The sequence below is a fragment of the Cannabis sativa genome, chromosome X (genome assembly GCF_029168945.1).
Source record: "Cannabis sativa cultivar Pink pepper isolate KNU-18-1 chromosome X, ASM2916894v1, whole genome shotgun sequence".
NCBI classification, from domain to species: domain Eukaryota; kingdom Viridiplantae; phylum Streptophyta; class Magnoliopsida; order Rosales; family Cannabaceae; genus Cannabis; species Cannabis sativa.
Window position 1 is genome coordinate 19,682,642 of NC_083610.1, and position 14,800 is coordinate 19,697,441.

Genomic DNA, 14,800 nt, shown 5'->3' on the forward strand with positions numbered 1-14,800 from the left:
ACTAAATAAAAGATTAGAGAAATATCTACACTGATAAGTATAATTATCAATACACTAATTGGTTATTGTTAATATTAGAGAAACAAATGGCTATAAACAAAAACATATAGAACTTTGCCAATAATTCCACCTGTCTTGTTTTGTTGTCTAACCAATGCAACTAAGACACGTGTATACAAATAATGATGCTCATTATTTGGTTTAGAAGTAGAACCCACCCAAATTTAAACGTTTTTCAACTATTATTATGACTACAATTCAATTCATTATCTTAACTCTGTCATTTTAATTGTTTTGTTATTTTTTTATGCTCTTTATTTTAAAACATCAAATTGCTCCTAAAAAAACTAGAAATAATAAATATGCCTTCAAATGGTTTTCAAAATAAAATAACAATTAATTATTGCTATTAGATCTCATACAATACAAAAACTAATAAGTTCAAAAATGTAACTCGGTAAATAATGATGGATAGTGGTAACTTACTTACATCACTAATTATGGAGATAGAGTTAGGTAGGTTTTTGTGATTGATCATCAGGAATCAGTAATAATTCATTTTCCTAATTACCCTCTTTTTTATTTATTTTAATTTTCTTTTGAACAATAAACCCCATATTCTATTTAAGCAAAGATAACATTTCAATTTGCTTTTATTTATGTATTTTCTTAAGAGAAAAAAAAACTATCATAAATGAAATTCATTTAATGCAAGTTTAGAATTGCATTTTTATGTAATTAATACAATTATACAACTATATATATATGATTTGAAAATAAAAAAAAAAAACTCTATATTTACGGATAATGCGCGATCAAATTATGTGTTTTGGTGTCATTTGGTAACACTTTTTTTAATTAGTTTTTTGTTTTTAAAATTAAAAAAGTAAAAATATTTTTCAAAAATATGTTTTATAAAACTATTTTCTTAATTGCTTAACTAATAATTAAAATTTTAAAAACAAAAAAAAATCACTTTTGATATTTTTTTAAACAATTTTTTTTAATCAATATTTTGAACTCGAACTAGACTCGGATCCAAATCCCCTAAGTCCTTAGCCCTGAATTGAAGAAGTTCAACAATGCCAGCAGTTACAGTGTGGTATAAATATATTCCTTATACATTTTTGTGGTATAAATATATTCCTATACTGTTAACGTTAACGAGAAGGAAGTGAAGAAGTTCAACAATGCCAGCAGTTACAGTGTGGTTGATCACCTCGCCGTTGTCGATTTCCATGGCAGAAGCTAAGCAGTTTCAAATATGCATCGAATTTACTAAAATATCTTCCACACCCAAAGAATAACTAATAATTAGATCAACATATAAAACACACTGACAATAGGTTTAATTATCCATTTTCTAATGTAAATAAAGAGCTTGTTTTTTTTTTATTTTTCTTTGCTTATTTTATGATTGTTTCCTATAATTAGTGTATTTGATGTTACAAAATATCTCCTAAGAACTCATTCTTCGTTTTGTTATTATTGTAGGGGGATTTTCTATCATTCAAGCAGAGAACAATTAACTTGATGGGAGTGCTAGACTGGTCTCTCTTGTTTGTTGGAGCTTTCGATTCATTTATAGTGTTTGATTGTTTAGCTTTGATCTCAGCTTATTCTAAGCGTGTTGTAATGATTTGGACGCTTTCTTAGCTGTTTTTGCTAGTTTACTATCCAGTTTTCCTGAGGCATCCCTAGTTCATGTCTTCGTTCATGAATTAGTCGTGCATGCACTTAGGGTGGATTGTGAACGAGCTTGGTTTGATAGTTTTCTATCTTTTTTTATTGATGTATTAAACTCTAATTATTGTTAATAAGAGTTTAATTTAAAAAAAAAAAAAAAATGAGCTTTGTTTATTTTGTCGAAATACCTACTTAAGTGAAAAAGATAAGAAAACAAATGTAAAAAATCTACTCCACAATTACAAAGTATAAGATAAGATGTATAATGTTGTATACTCTACCAATAATATTACTCAGCTAAAGAAAAATTCCTTCACAACGAGTTTTCATAATTTAAAATCATCTCATTATAATGGTATTGTTGTCAATATACTAACATTGAATGGATAACAAAAACAAAAAAAAATTACCAATTACTAATAAGCAGAGTAGTTCATATTTTATATGTAGTTCACATTTTTATTTAATCTATGTAAGATAATATTATCTAATATTCTTTTAAAATGTTATTTTTTTTAAATTTCATCTCAAATATAATTGTTAATGAGTAAAATAATTTATGCTCTTATTTATATATGATTTAATATTTTTATATTTAATTTACGAAGAAAATGTATTCCAATTAAGTGTAAATACAAAATTAAACAATTGGAGTGATGATTCACATTATTTTATAAGAAATTAATTAACAATGAAATGATCATGATCATCTAGCTTATCGGAGTTGCAACTCTTTTTGTATTTCTAACCATTATTTCAAAACTTTTTTTCTCTTCATTTTGTTATCTTTCTCGGCTAAAGCAGTTGTCGGCCTAGAGGCGAGATCTTGCCTTTTTTGGAGAGGAATACAACTTCGAGTATAGGTGGTTTGAAACTTGTAGGTGGAAACGCCTCTAACATGAATTGGGAGTACTTGATGATGTTTTGCGGGTGTGTCTCTAGCCCTTCGTCGATGTTGGAGGCAATTGGAGGCACACCTTTGGTCCTCAATGGTAGGTCGCTCCCTTGGGTCGAGGGGGGCTAGTAGAAGGAGTTTGTGGGAGATAGTGTGTGAGGCTCATAGTGGAAATTTGGTTCATATTATTGTTATGTCCCACCGTAACTTTACAATCGTTAAGCACTTTTGCTTCTCTGTATGATTTTTATTGAGTAACATTAATACTTAATATTTTTAAACATGTTGTATTACGATTGGTTAGTTATAATTTCTATTTAATACTTAATTGAAATAGTAGAAGGAATTTAGACCTAAATGGTGCTTAAGCATTTCTCTATATATATTTTTTGAGAAAAAACTAACGAGAATTGCATATAATTTAGTGGTGGATTCTTGATTTTACAGCACACAAGATTATAGAGTGGATTTCGAAGGCCTTTAATTAAGTTAAAAATATAAAAGAGGTGAGAGAGAGAGAGAGAAAGAGGGGGAAGATTTTTCGTTAAGGCAATTATCAGGGCGTGACACGTAGGCCCTATGTAGTTAGGGTCCACACAACATATACCAACCGAAATCAACTTATTATTTCATCTCTTCTCTTCACTAAACTTAGCTTACAAATCACAACTCATATGAGCCTCCATCCACCATAACATATGTAAAACCAGCTAGCCACTTATGGCCTACGGGCCCCACTCATCATAATCTTACTTCGATCATCCTAACCAATTCTAATCATTTGAAAGGAAAAAAAGAAAACTATATTCCCTTTCAAATAATAAGTCTTCTGTTTATACTATTTTACTGTACGTGGTTACTTATATGTGATACTTAAAAAACGTACAATGTTTTCCACATACAGCTCGATCTAACAACTTTTATTTTATTCACTTGAGAATTAAGTTATATATCATAAATCAATAATAAGAGGCTTTACCATATATTTAATATGATTGATATGTATTACTTAACCTTAAGTGTATTGTGTCGGTGATTGAGTTTATAAGTTTATTTAGATGTAGACTAAAGTAACAAAACCATACCTTTATTCTACATCTCATTAATTAAATTCATATTTTAACTCAAATCCAAAAATTAAACTTTACTAATCTGTTTTTTTTTATTTTTTTATTACAGAAAAGTCAGTTAAAAAAAATTAATTATTTATCTCCATTTTAAATTAATTAATTAATGAATGAATAATGAGAAAGGCCAAGACCATACCACGTTAGCATATTTCATTATTAAGTTGGCCTATTTAATCTGTCCCATTCCTCTCTGTTTCCTCCACACTCACTCTTCTCTCCTCATATCTCTCTAAGCTATTTCTCAGTGCGCACTTTAAGCAACAGAGTGCGCACATTAATCTCATCATCATCATGGATCGTAAAAATATCATCTTAATCGGCTTTCTTTTAGCCATTGTGGCTTCAGTCTCGGCTCAATCTCCTGCAAGTTCTCCTTCGGCTACACCCGCGGCTCAAGCTCCACCAACACCCACAACTCCCTCAGCCGCGCCGCCGACCAATACTCAGCCACCACCAACTCCAGTCGCTACTCCACCACCCAACAACCAGCCACCACCAGCTCCGGTAGCCACTCCTCCTCCTGCCTCATCACCACCGCCAACTGTCCAATCTCCTCCTCCGGTCGCCGCCACTCCTCCACCCGTAAGTGCTCCACCTCCGGCTACTCCTCCTCCAGCCACCCCACCACCAGCCACTCCTCCTCCGGCCACTCCTCCACCTGCCACTCCACCCCCAGCCACCCCACCACCAGCCACTCCACCACCAGCCACTCCTCCTCCGGCCACTCCTCCTCCGGCAACTCCACCCCCAGCTACTCCACCACCAGCTCCTCTCGCATCTCCACCAGCCGCCGTTCCTGCTCCAGCTCCTAGCAAGAAGAAGGCTTCTCCGGCACCAGCACCGGTAGCACTCAGCCCTGCTGATAGCCCACCTTCTCCACCCAGCGAGGCTCCTGGGCCAAGCTCTGACACCATTGCACCAACTCAGGATCAGGTACATTAATATTTTCCACCATTTTTGGGATTCAGATCGTTATTGATCTGACTGAGCTCATTTACTCTAGAAAATAGTTACATTGTTATTCAGATCCTTCCATAATTTCTTTTTTAATTTTTAAAATTAAAAATAATATTTTTACTATTATTAAAATTAAAATAATTTATACAATTCTTAATTTACTTATATATTGTTTTTTTAAAATATTATTATGTTAAAAATATTCTTTTATATGAAATCCAATATATAATTACACTAATAATAATTTTTTAATATTTTTTCTTATTCAACAATTTAAAAAATAATTTTTATATAATAATTATTTAGAAATAAATCAAAACTTATATTTATGTAAAAAAAACTAAAAATTTAACCAAGCAGAATCTAAGTTAGAAGAAGACGACGGCGCAATGTAGTTGATATATAGTGGGATTTGCTATCCAACGCCTGGGGTCTGAGGCCTCGTGTTTCTCCCAATATTAGATGGACTCAGATTCACGTGGGCCTAAGGATGTGTCCGGATCTGATTGGATCTAGATTTGTATAGTACAAAAATAAAAAGTCTGTCAATATTGACAATGGTCTGATTTGGTACTAGCATAGCATAAAATATCGTACTCTTTTCACAGTTTCACTAGATTAGCATAATACGTACTACTAGGGGTCAGAACACACTACACAATGTGAGTCTAATTTAATAATGTCATGGAGAATGGGCCCAATATGTATAAAAGTAAAATATAAATTTTTGAAATAATAATTGTTTTTTGGTGACAGAGTGGAGCAGAGAAGATGTTTTCAGTTGGAAGCTTGTTGTTTGGATATGGTATTCTGAGTTTGGTGCTGTAGAGGAAGAGAAAGAGAGATTATTAACATCTTTCTCTGTCTTTGATTTTTATCACATTGGGAGCTCAGTGTTGTGATTTCCAACTTCCACTTTTGTACTTGCCTTATTGCAGTGTTATTTCATTTTTTGTATAAATATATGTATTAAGTATATTATTATTATTATGATCGATCACTATTGGTTGGCAGTCTTAGCCTTTGTGTCTGTTACTACTTTTGTACTTTGAACTAATACACCATTGGGTTGGGTTGGGTTGCATTCTTTGGAGGTTTATGAGGGGAGCTTTTGTATTTCTGATTATTGGTTGAGGACTTGTTTTTCTATTGAATTTATTTAGACTTACATCTTAATATCTTTCCTTTTTATTTATTTATTTATTATATTAGGCTACTTTTCATATCCAAACTATTTACAAAATAATGATTTGTATTTGCTTTCAAAAACTTGTGTAGAAAATAAATAAGTGAAACTTAAACGAAAGCTCATTAAATTTAACAAACAAAACTGTTAAAAAAAATAATACGTTTTAGATGTATAATTTTGTTATAATGTACAATATATAATTTAAGATGTATACTAAAATAAAGGAAATTACGTCATTTAATTAATAATAAACGGAATATTTTCGGTGAAATATTTTTAATATTTGTAATTGTTACACATGATTTTAATAAAAAAAATATGAGTAAAAGTATTTTATTTTATGATTTTATATTGCAATCGTACTCTTTTTTGACTGTTAAGAGTTGATTAAGCTCATTAAGTGCCAACTTAAAAATACATGACAATATATTCTTTAACTTATTTAATACATAGTCTAATAATATTCGTCACATGTTTCTGAATTGACATTTGATGGTAAAAAAAAGTACGACAATAACAAAATTATAAGATAAAATACTTTTAAGGCACGTTTGGAATGTCGTATTAGGTCGTATTAATTGTATTGTATTATATTGAATTGTATTTTATGCAATATTTTTATGTAAAACTATATGTGGTATTAACTTTTATGGACACTTAAATATATAATATTTTAGTATAAATTAAAGTTTAATATAGTACTTATATAAAAAATATAATGTATAATTTAATTGAATATAATAGAACATATACAATACGGCCTAATACGATATTCCAAACGAATCATTAATTATTATTATTTTTTATTAAAATCATATGTATGTAATAATTATAAATATTATGGGAATTTCACGGTAAATATTCATAATAAAATAATTAAGTCTCTTATTACTTTCCATTAACAGTATTCAAATCCTTACAAAAAAAAATATACATATAAATATTAAAATAATGAATATTAATATTTTATAATACTATTATAAAAGTGTTGTATTCGAGTGATAATTCATTAACCCTCAATTCTAAATAAAAAATACTTCGTAAATTAACTTCCTATGCAATTTTTGTCTTATTATCCTCATCAATTGGCTCAATTCACTTTTGCCTATACTAAAATCATGTAATTTTTTTTTATTATTTTCTTGCAAAAAAAAATTATTTAACAGATGTGCCACTACTAATATATATACAATATCTTTTATCTTAATAATAATAATAATTATTATTAATATTTCTCGCCCTTAATGACCCTATGCAATTTAAAGTTATTTATTGTTGGTTTATATTCAATAAAAACTCATTATTATCAATTATTAATTATTTATTGCTGCAATGTTAGAACGGAACAAAATTATAATTGAATCCAGATTGTTAATTTAGTTTACACCATTTATCCTAAGTGGGTACCAAACAAAATATAATTGAATATATCGAGTATTAATTTATAAGTTATACTATAATTAAGTATAGTTTTTACACAGCCAAAATCATGTAATGGTGCTTTTACGATTATATAAGTGATTTTTTTTGAGTACAAAGGATGTAGACAAAGTTTATTTTGTTCGATCATTACTCATTAAAAAAAGGTTAAAAGTAACAGATCGAGCTTTATATATGTTCGTAATTGGTATGATAAAAATTAAAAAATTAGATTAAGACCAGCTAAGTGTTTTACTATGTATAACAATTTTGTTCATTTTATTTTTATTTCTGCTTTTTAAAAAACCAAAATACATTGTTATCCTTACCAATGATGAGAGATCTAACTTAAGTTGAGAAATGAAGTGGTCCAAATCATTAGCATAGAAACTTTTATTGACAATGCACCTAACTTAAAGCTATGTAGATTGAAGAAAACCACCCCAAGATCCAAAATTGCAATCATCATAATCACCATTTACCACATAAACTATTTCTCTACTGTGTAACAAATTTTATGATTAATATTTGCAGGTATATTTATAGTATAACCTTTTAAATGGTTGTTTCAGTAGATTCTTATTTGTTTTGACATTTAGGAAAGCTTTTTAGTCTAATTTTTTTTTTCATAATCGCGTACGTTGCAAATTTTCAAAATGAATTCAAATAGTTTATAGTGCCGAAAATAAAATTTAAATATTTTGTTACATTCGTGATTATTTTTTCTTATACGTGCGGTAAGCAATTATTTGTATTTTATTTTTGGTATGATAAACTATTCAGAATTTTTTAAAAGTTTACAGTAAATCCTAAATAACTACACTTGTGTGATTATGATAATTAATTGGACTAAAAAGTTCTCCTAAATATCAAAATAGATAGAGGAGTGTACCTAAATAACTTTTAATATTTGTACAATTATAGTAATTTATTGTAGACCTTAATCCACAGGTTAATTTGCTTTTTAAATATATTTATGAGTTTTAAGGTTTCATTTACTCAAAATATGGTCTTTTGATGTTTTCATATTATTTTTATGTTGTACTCTTGTTATTTTGTTATTTGTATATTATTTTTATGTTGTTTAAATATTATTTTTATGTGATTTTTTATTGCTTTTGTATTATTTTTATAAAATATCGTGTATATATATAAAAATATATTTAAATATAAAAATGTAAAAAATTTACTATAAATAATAATTTATGTAAATTTTCTTTAATTTTTTAACATGGAAATAAATCTAATAATCAAAGACATAAGTAGGTGATCGAGAAGATTTTTAATTTTTGTTTTCATAAATTGCAAAATTGTTGTTTTCACATTGTTTTTAAGTTATATTTATATTTATATAATATATATTTTTATGGCTTCCATAGAATTCCATAAAAGGGTATAATTATAAAATTAAATTATTCATAAAAAATTTAATCATAGTAAAAATATTTAAACTTTCATGATGTGTTAGTAAAAGAATAAAAAATATATGTCACTTTAAGTAGTATTTTTAAGTAAAAATCGAAATATTGCACCCATAACAATTGTGCCTACTCCATGAGGATGAGGAGATGTTACGTAATACTCAGTTACTTGTATTGTGTGACCCAGACAGAATTTGTGTGATAGTTGTCTTTTTCTTTTCAGAATTTAAAAGAGAAATTTGATTTTCTATACTTAAAAAATCTTAATATTTTATTTTTAAACCAATACATTTCAAACTAAAAAAAATATGACACTTTTATCTAAAATCCAAAAATATCTCTCTCATAACTCAACCCCATCTCTCTCTCTCTGCTCGTCTACAACCCAAATTGAACCCAACCCAAACCCCCCCACCGTCCACAACCCAAACCCCCCTTCACCACCGTCCACAACGCCGACCCCCTCCCAAACCAACACCGATCTCCCACCGCCGGCTCCCTTTTTTTTGTGATTTTTTTTTGTGTGATATATGTTTTGGAGTATTAATAGGTATTCATTTAGGGTTATAATGTATAATGTACGTGTTTATGTGTGCACCGTGAGTTTTGTTAGATTTAGGTTCGATTTTAAGTTCATATCTGGGATTTGGGAAAATTGTAGTTTGGGAAAGACGATAGCCCGATGGGGTCCGATGCTTGCGAGTTGGGAAAAAAATTGGGTTGGGGTACGATGGGCACCCCGATGGGGGGTCCGATGCTTGCGAGTTGGAAAAAAATTGGGTTGGGGTCCGATGGGGGGGTCCGATGGTTGGGGTCCGATGGGGCCCGATGGGTCCGATGGGAGGTCCAATGGGGCGGTCCAATGCATATGCGGGTTGGGAAAAAATGGAGCTGAGTTATGAGAGGGGTATTTTTGGGTTTTAGATAAAAGTGTCATATATTTTTAGTTTAAAATGTATTGGTTTAAGAATAAAATATTAAGATTTTTTAAGTATAAAAAATCAAATTTCCCATTTAAAACTATATTATGCCTCAATTAGATTGGACATTTGGACAGCATAAACATATCACATGTTACAAATTTTCAAATGATAACATTCTCTTTTTTTTTTTTGGTCAGATCTAATAATAACATTTTTTTAAGCATGTACATAATGGGAATAGATGTTTTTTATTCTTTAACAAAATATATACATCAATAATTGATTGTATAATATGAAAAATATTATGGTTGATATTATTTTAGACTTTATGTTTTGTAAGAGTTATTAACTGAACTTTTTATTTCGTTAAATGATAAAATATATTTTGTATTTTTCAAAATGGTATGAATAGAACCCTATAAGGTAAATTTTCGATAATTTTTTTTTTTATATAACCAACTTAAAGATAATTCTTAATACGAACATATACATAATGTAATTAATTTTGTCATGACACTATTACATCAAGTTATTATTGAATTTTATTTTAATAAAAACTCAATTTAAGGTACTATTTAAATAAAAGGGCCACAAGTCGAACTGATAAAAAAAGAAGTTTTTTAACTTTACTTTAAAGGAGTTCCAGGATCTTGAGCGCCCGAAGTCCCTGGATTCTGGACGGCAGAGGTAGGATTGGTAGGCTTGGTCTTCTCCTTAGTACGAAAAATTTCTTTTGCCACATCCTCATCCTTCATCATCTCGCAATATCTGATCATGTCTTCGTGCTTCCTCTTTAAGATAACCAAAGAAAGCCTCGGGATTAGCCTTCAAGAACTTATAAAACACCTCCGCAACAGTTGTTTCATGATACTCAACATCTTTAGTATAGGACTCCTGCTCAACAGCAAGTGTTTCTCGCTCAGCAGCCAATGCTTCCTCAAGAGCAGTTTTCTCCTTTAGAGAGAATTCTTCTTTTTTCTTAAGGGCCTCGGTAAAGTCCTTAACATTGGTCTCCTGGCTTTGAAGAAGTGTTGGGAGCCCTTTCCTCTCTTTAGTTAGTTCCCATACTCTCTTGGATTCTTACTCCAAGTCTTCCTCCAACTTGGCAATGGACGACATATCCTCTATTTGTTGCTTTAAGTCTTTGATGGTGTTGTTCGCATCAATGAGTTGCTAATTCACTTTGACAAGTTGAACGCCCTTTTTTTCGGCATCACCCTTGGCTTCTTCTAAGATCTCCTTTAGATTGTTGGTGGTCGTGCTATTTTTAAGAGTTGTGGACTTAATCCGGGAATAAACATATGCAAGTTTCAAATTGGACTAAGAAAAGAAACAATAAAGCTAAGTTAAAAGGTCTAAACAGTATGATCTGAACAAAAACTTAATAGTAGTTGTAAACTTACCCTAGTGATTTCTTTCAAAACGCTTAACCAAAAGCTCCACCGGTAAAGGCCTCAGTACTAGCTAGTTGGTCATTCACATCGGTCATAACACAGTTTTGATAAAAACCGTGTATTTCCTTAGCCTTCTTAGTTTTAGGCTGAAGGTTGGTTGTGGTAGCAATCGGCTTAGGTAAGGTGTGCCACTCACCATTGGAAACATTAACCCAACCAAACCCTTAGAAGACTTGGAATTTTTTGACTGGTCGGTAGGCGGGCAAGCCTTAGAAGACTTCTTGTCCAGAGATGGAGAATTCAAGATGTTAATGCCCACAACTTCTTCCATCCCAGGAGTCAGTGCCATCGTAGTTTCTTCAGTATTAAAACATGCAGTTTTGATGCTTGGGGCAATGTTGACTGGAAAAGTATCCCATAACTTTGGCTGTTTAACGGGAGATTTTTATCCATAGTTGTCACCGACTTTCCTCTTCAACATGTTTTTCATCCTGTCGACATAGCTGCACAGAACAAAATACTTGATAAGTATCTGTACAAATCAAAAAGGAAATAAGGTTAAATATTAAAATACCTACCTTGAACTTTCGGAGGAGCACCCTGCCGAACTAGTAAAGATAAAGCATCCTCATCAGAGGAGTCTCCTTTGTCCGACTCCTCAACTATTACCTTCCCTTTGCCAACAACCACTTGGGCGGCTGGACGAGCAGCTGCTTCAGAATCATCTCTAAATTGAATAGGTTGCTCTCTTGGCCTCTGGATTTGTTTTTTGAGTGTCTCCTTCTTCTTCTTCGGGACCTCCCGCTCAGTAGTAAAATCCTTATCTGCCTGATCATTTTTTTGTTCCTTTTCAGACGGATAAAGTCTATACCTGAGGAAATTCTCAACAGTAGCCAGGAGAGAAATGTCCGACAGAGTTTGGAAGTTAAAGAATTTCTTATGCCCTTGCCCCAACCCCAAAGTAGAAGGGGACATCAATAACTCGGAGCCAACTGAATGAAAGATGGTCAACATCTATGTCATTCACAATATAGTAATCTTGGAGGAAGCTACCAATCTTTGAGACGTTCTTATGCATCGTGCTACTCAGCCATTGGTACTCGTTATGGGTAAATAAAAGTAACATGACATGTTCTGTTTGGGGCTAAATTTCAAGTCAAAGAACCAATTTGTATCATGGCCAGATACTTAATGACTTTTGGGGTGAATTGGGTTGGGCAGATCTTATGGTAATTTGCAATCTTTTTGAAATACGGATACAGAGGCAAGATCACGCTATATTCAGCAAGGGGTCCAGACCAATCTCAGAGTCCCTCTTCGAGGTTAGTGGCCAGGTAATTGGTATTAGGCAAAAAGGCATCCACTCTGCCAAGAAGACCTTTGTGATAGAGATTATTAAGTCTCTTGTACGTAAGGACGAATAGAGGAGAAATCCACTGAGGAACCCTTTTCTTCCCAGTTCTCATAGGATGGGCTTCCTCGTACTCTTCTTTGACGTAGTCTTGGTCCAAAACCAAGACATCCCCGGACTAAGAGAAAGGCTCTTCAGCCTCATTGTATCCTTCGAATGGAAGAACTTGGGCACTATCCTCTTCCTCTATTTCTTCTCCTTCACCATTAGGGAAAGTGGCTACACAGATCTAGTCTTGATCATCAACCTCTTAGACTTGAATGTCCTCAGTGGTCACTTTAATATCCTCCCTAAGAGGTACAACTTATTCCACATTGGTGATAACAAAAAATCGGGCAAAGTGAGGGTGCTTATTTGAGGCATTTCTGTAAGTTTATTTAGTTTTTTCCATCATCTTACGTCTGGGCGGAGGATTTGTTTCAATAGTATGTTTCGCTACGGTAACAACTATTTTTGATAGTGTAGAATGTTTCTTTAAAGGCTCTGGATGGCCTTCTGGCAATGTGTCATAGACATCAGCCTAGACCTTGTACGTCCAAGTACTAGGAAAATAACACCTCTAGCCCCTGTTCAATTTCCAAATGAACTGACTGTATCCTTCCCCACCGATCTGGCCGGGATAAAGGTGATGTTGTACCACGGGCTCCGGGGACTCCGATGAGTTACTCGTAACCTCCCACTCATCAAAGCTCAAAGTGGATGAGTTTTCACTCGATGAAGATGAGTCTACAAGGAGTCGAGGTTGGGTCTCGTAAAGGAGATGGAAGAGATCACTATCTATCTAGTGGTTACCTCCCCAATTTTAGCTAGGAGTATGAAGTTTTTGAGAGGACAAAACATGTGTAATATGCAGACCAGACCGATTTAAAAGGAAAAATGAAGAAATTTCATTTCAACAATGAAATTTCCAAATCAAGGGTTCAATGAATGACAAAGAACCAGGAAAATTTCCAGAAACCTTGAATATATAATTTTAAATAGTTTCTAGCAATATAATAGGAAAAGGCTAAAAATTTGAGAACTTAAGATGCCCTAGGCGTATGTTAAAGTCGAGAATCGAAAGCCCTAAGTCTACCTAATCTATGTCGACAGAGAACAACTTCAAGAATCTAAATTTCACAAAGTAGTTCATAAATTATAGTAGCACATGCATTTAATGAAAATAAAAAGAAGTAAGAAGACTTACTCACGACTTTGAAGCTTTCAAATGTACTTGGACGACTCTTGCATCTTAAGTTTAGAGCAATGGGGTCTTCGAGGATTTCAGAGGAAAAACAGTTTTATGCTTTGATATCTTTGAGTGTGAAAATGGCTAAAAGTGTATAAAGGAATTTCTAACCCTTTATATAGGCAATTAAAAGGGTAGTTCAGTAATACGAAGTTTAAATTTTGGATTTCTCCCCTACAGGTGTAATCATCACATGTTGGGGAGTACATACGACTGCACGCAGTGCTCAATAATCGTCAATGCACCAATCGAGATTCGAATTTTAAGAAAAGACATTAAATGCCCCAGATATTGAAGAGATAATCGAATCTTCACATTTTCATTTAATCACATCGAACCAAGAAAGGGTTGACAATCTTAGTGGCTGAATAAGTCTGCGTGTGAGTAAAATATTGCCACATAGACTTGGAGAGAAAATGTTATTTCAATTTGTGCACATGGTGACATGACATCTGTAATACCCGGAATTAAGAAATGGATTAGCAAAACCCTAACTAGATAATTATGTATAATGGAGGAATTATATTATTATATAGTTCAATATATGTGATTTATATGAATTTTAATATATTATAGACCCCGTTGGTGAGCCAGGGGCATTTTGGTAATTATGACCCGAGAAGGGTAAAATGATGAAATTAATTTAATTACGTGCTTAATAGAACTATATTATTATATAGTATGCCTGTGTTGTCTTTTCAGGTGTGTTCTGACAGGTTAGCGCGGTATAGTCACAACCGGGAATTTCGGGCCGAACCGGGTTTGGGCCCGAAATGTAAATTGAATTGATTATTTGGCATTTTATTTGATAAATGATAATCTGAAATTTATTTGAAATTAATTGAGTATTGAATGACTATTTTACCCTTGTGAGGGTGTATGTGGGTATTTAAGCTCTAAGGGCATTTTGGTCATTTGACCCCTAATTACTATGTTTGGAAAATGTGATTTTTGAGGGAAATAGATTGATAATTTTCTGGTGGCTTCACCCTCCCAACCGAACCCTCTCTCCCTCTCTAACCCTTTCTTGAACTTCAAGTGAAATTGTTGAGATATTGAGTGAATTACTTGGCTTTGAAGCTTGAAATTGGAAGGATTTTAAGCTTGGAATTGAGGTATCTTCTAGCTGAAGTGATTTAGAATTATT

The 14,800-nt window shown here is 32.3% G+C and overlaps 1 protein-coding gene across 1 annotated transcript; it reads left to right on the plus strand.

The window, feature by feature from the left end:
- Positions 1–3,893: 3,893 nt before the first annotated feature.
- LOC115703069 (classical arabinogalactan protein 9) lies at positions 3,894–5,848 on the plus strand. Its single transcript, XM_030630556.2, has 2 exons — positions 3,894–4,644; positions 5,425–5,848. The coding sequence occupies exons 1-2, from the start codon at positions 4,003–4,005 to the stop codon at positions 5,494–5,496; spliced, it is 714 nt and encodes a 237-aa protein (XP_030486416.2). The 5' UTR covers positions 3,894–4,002; the 3' UTR covers positions 5,497–5,848.
- Positions 5,849–14,800: the final 8,952 nt, after the last annotated feature.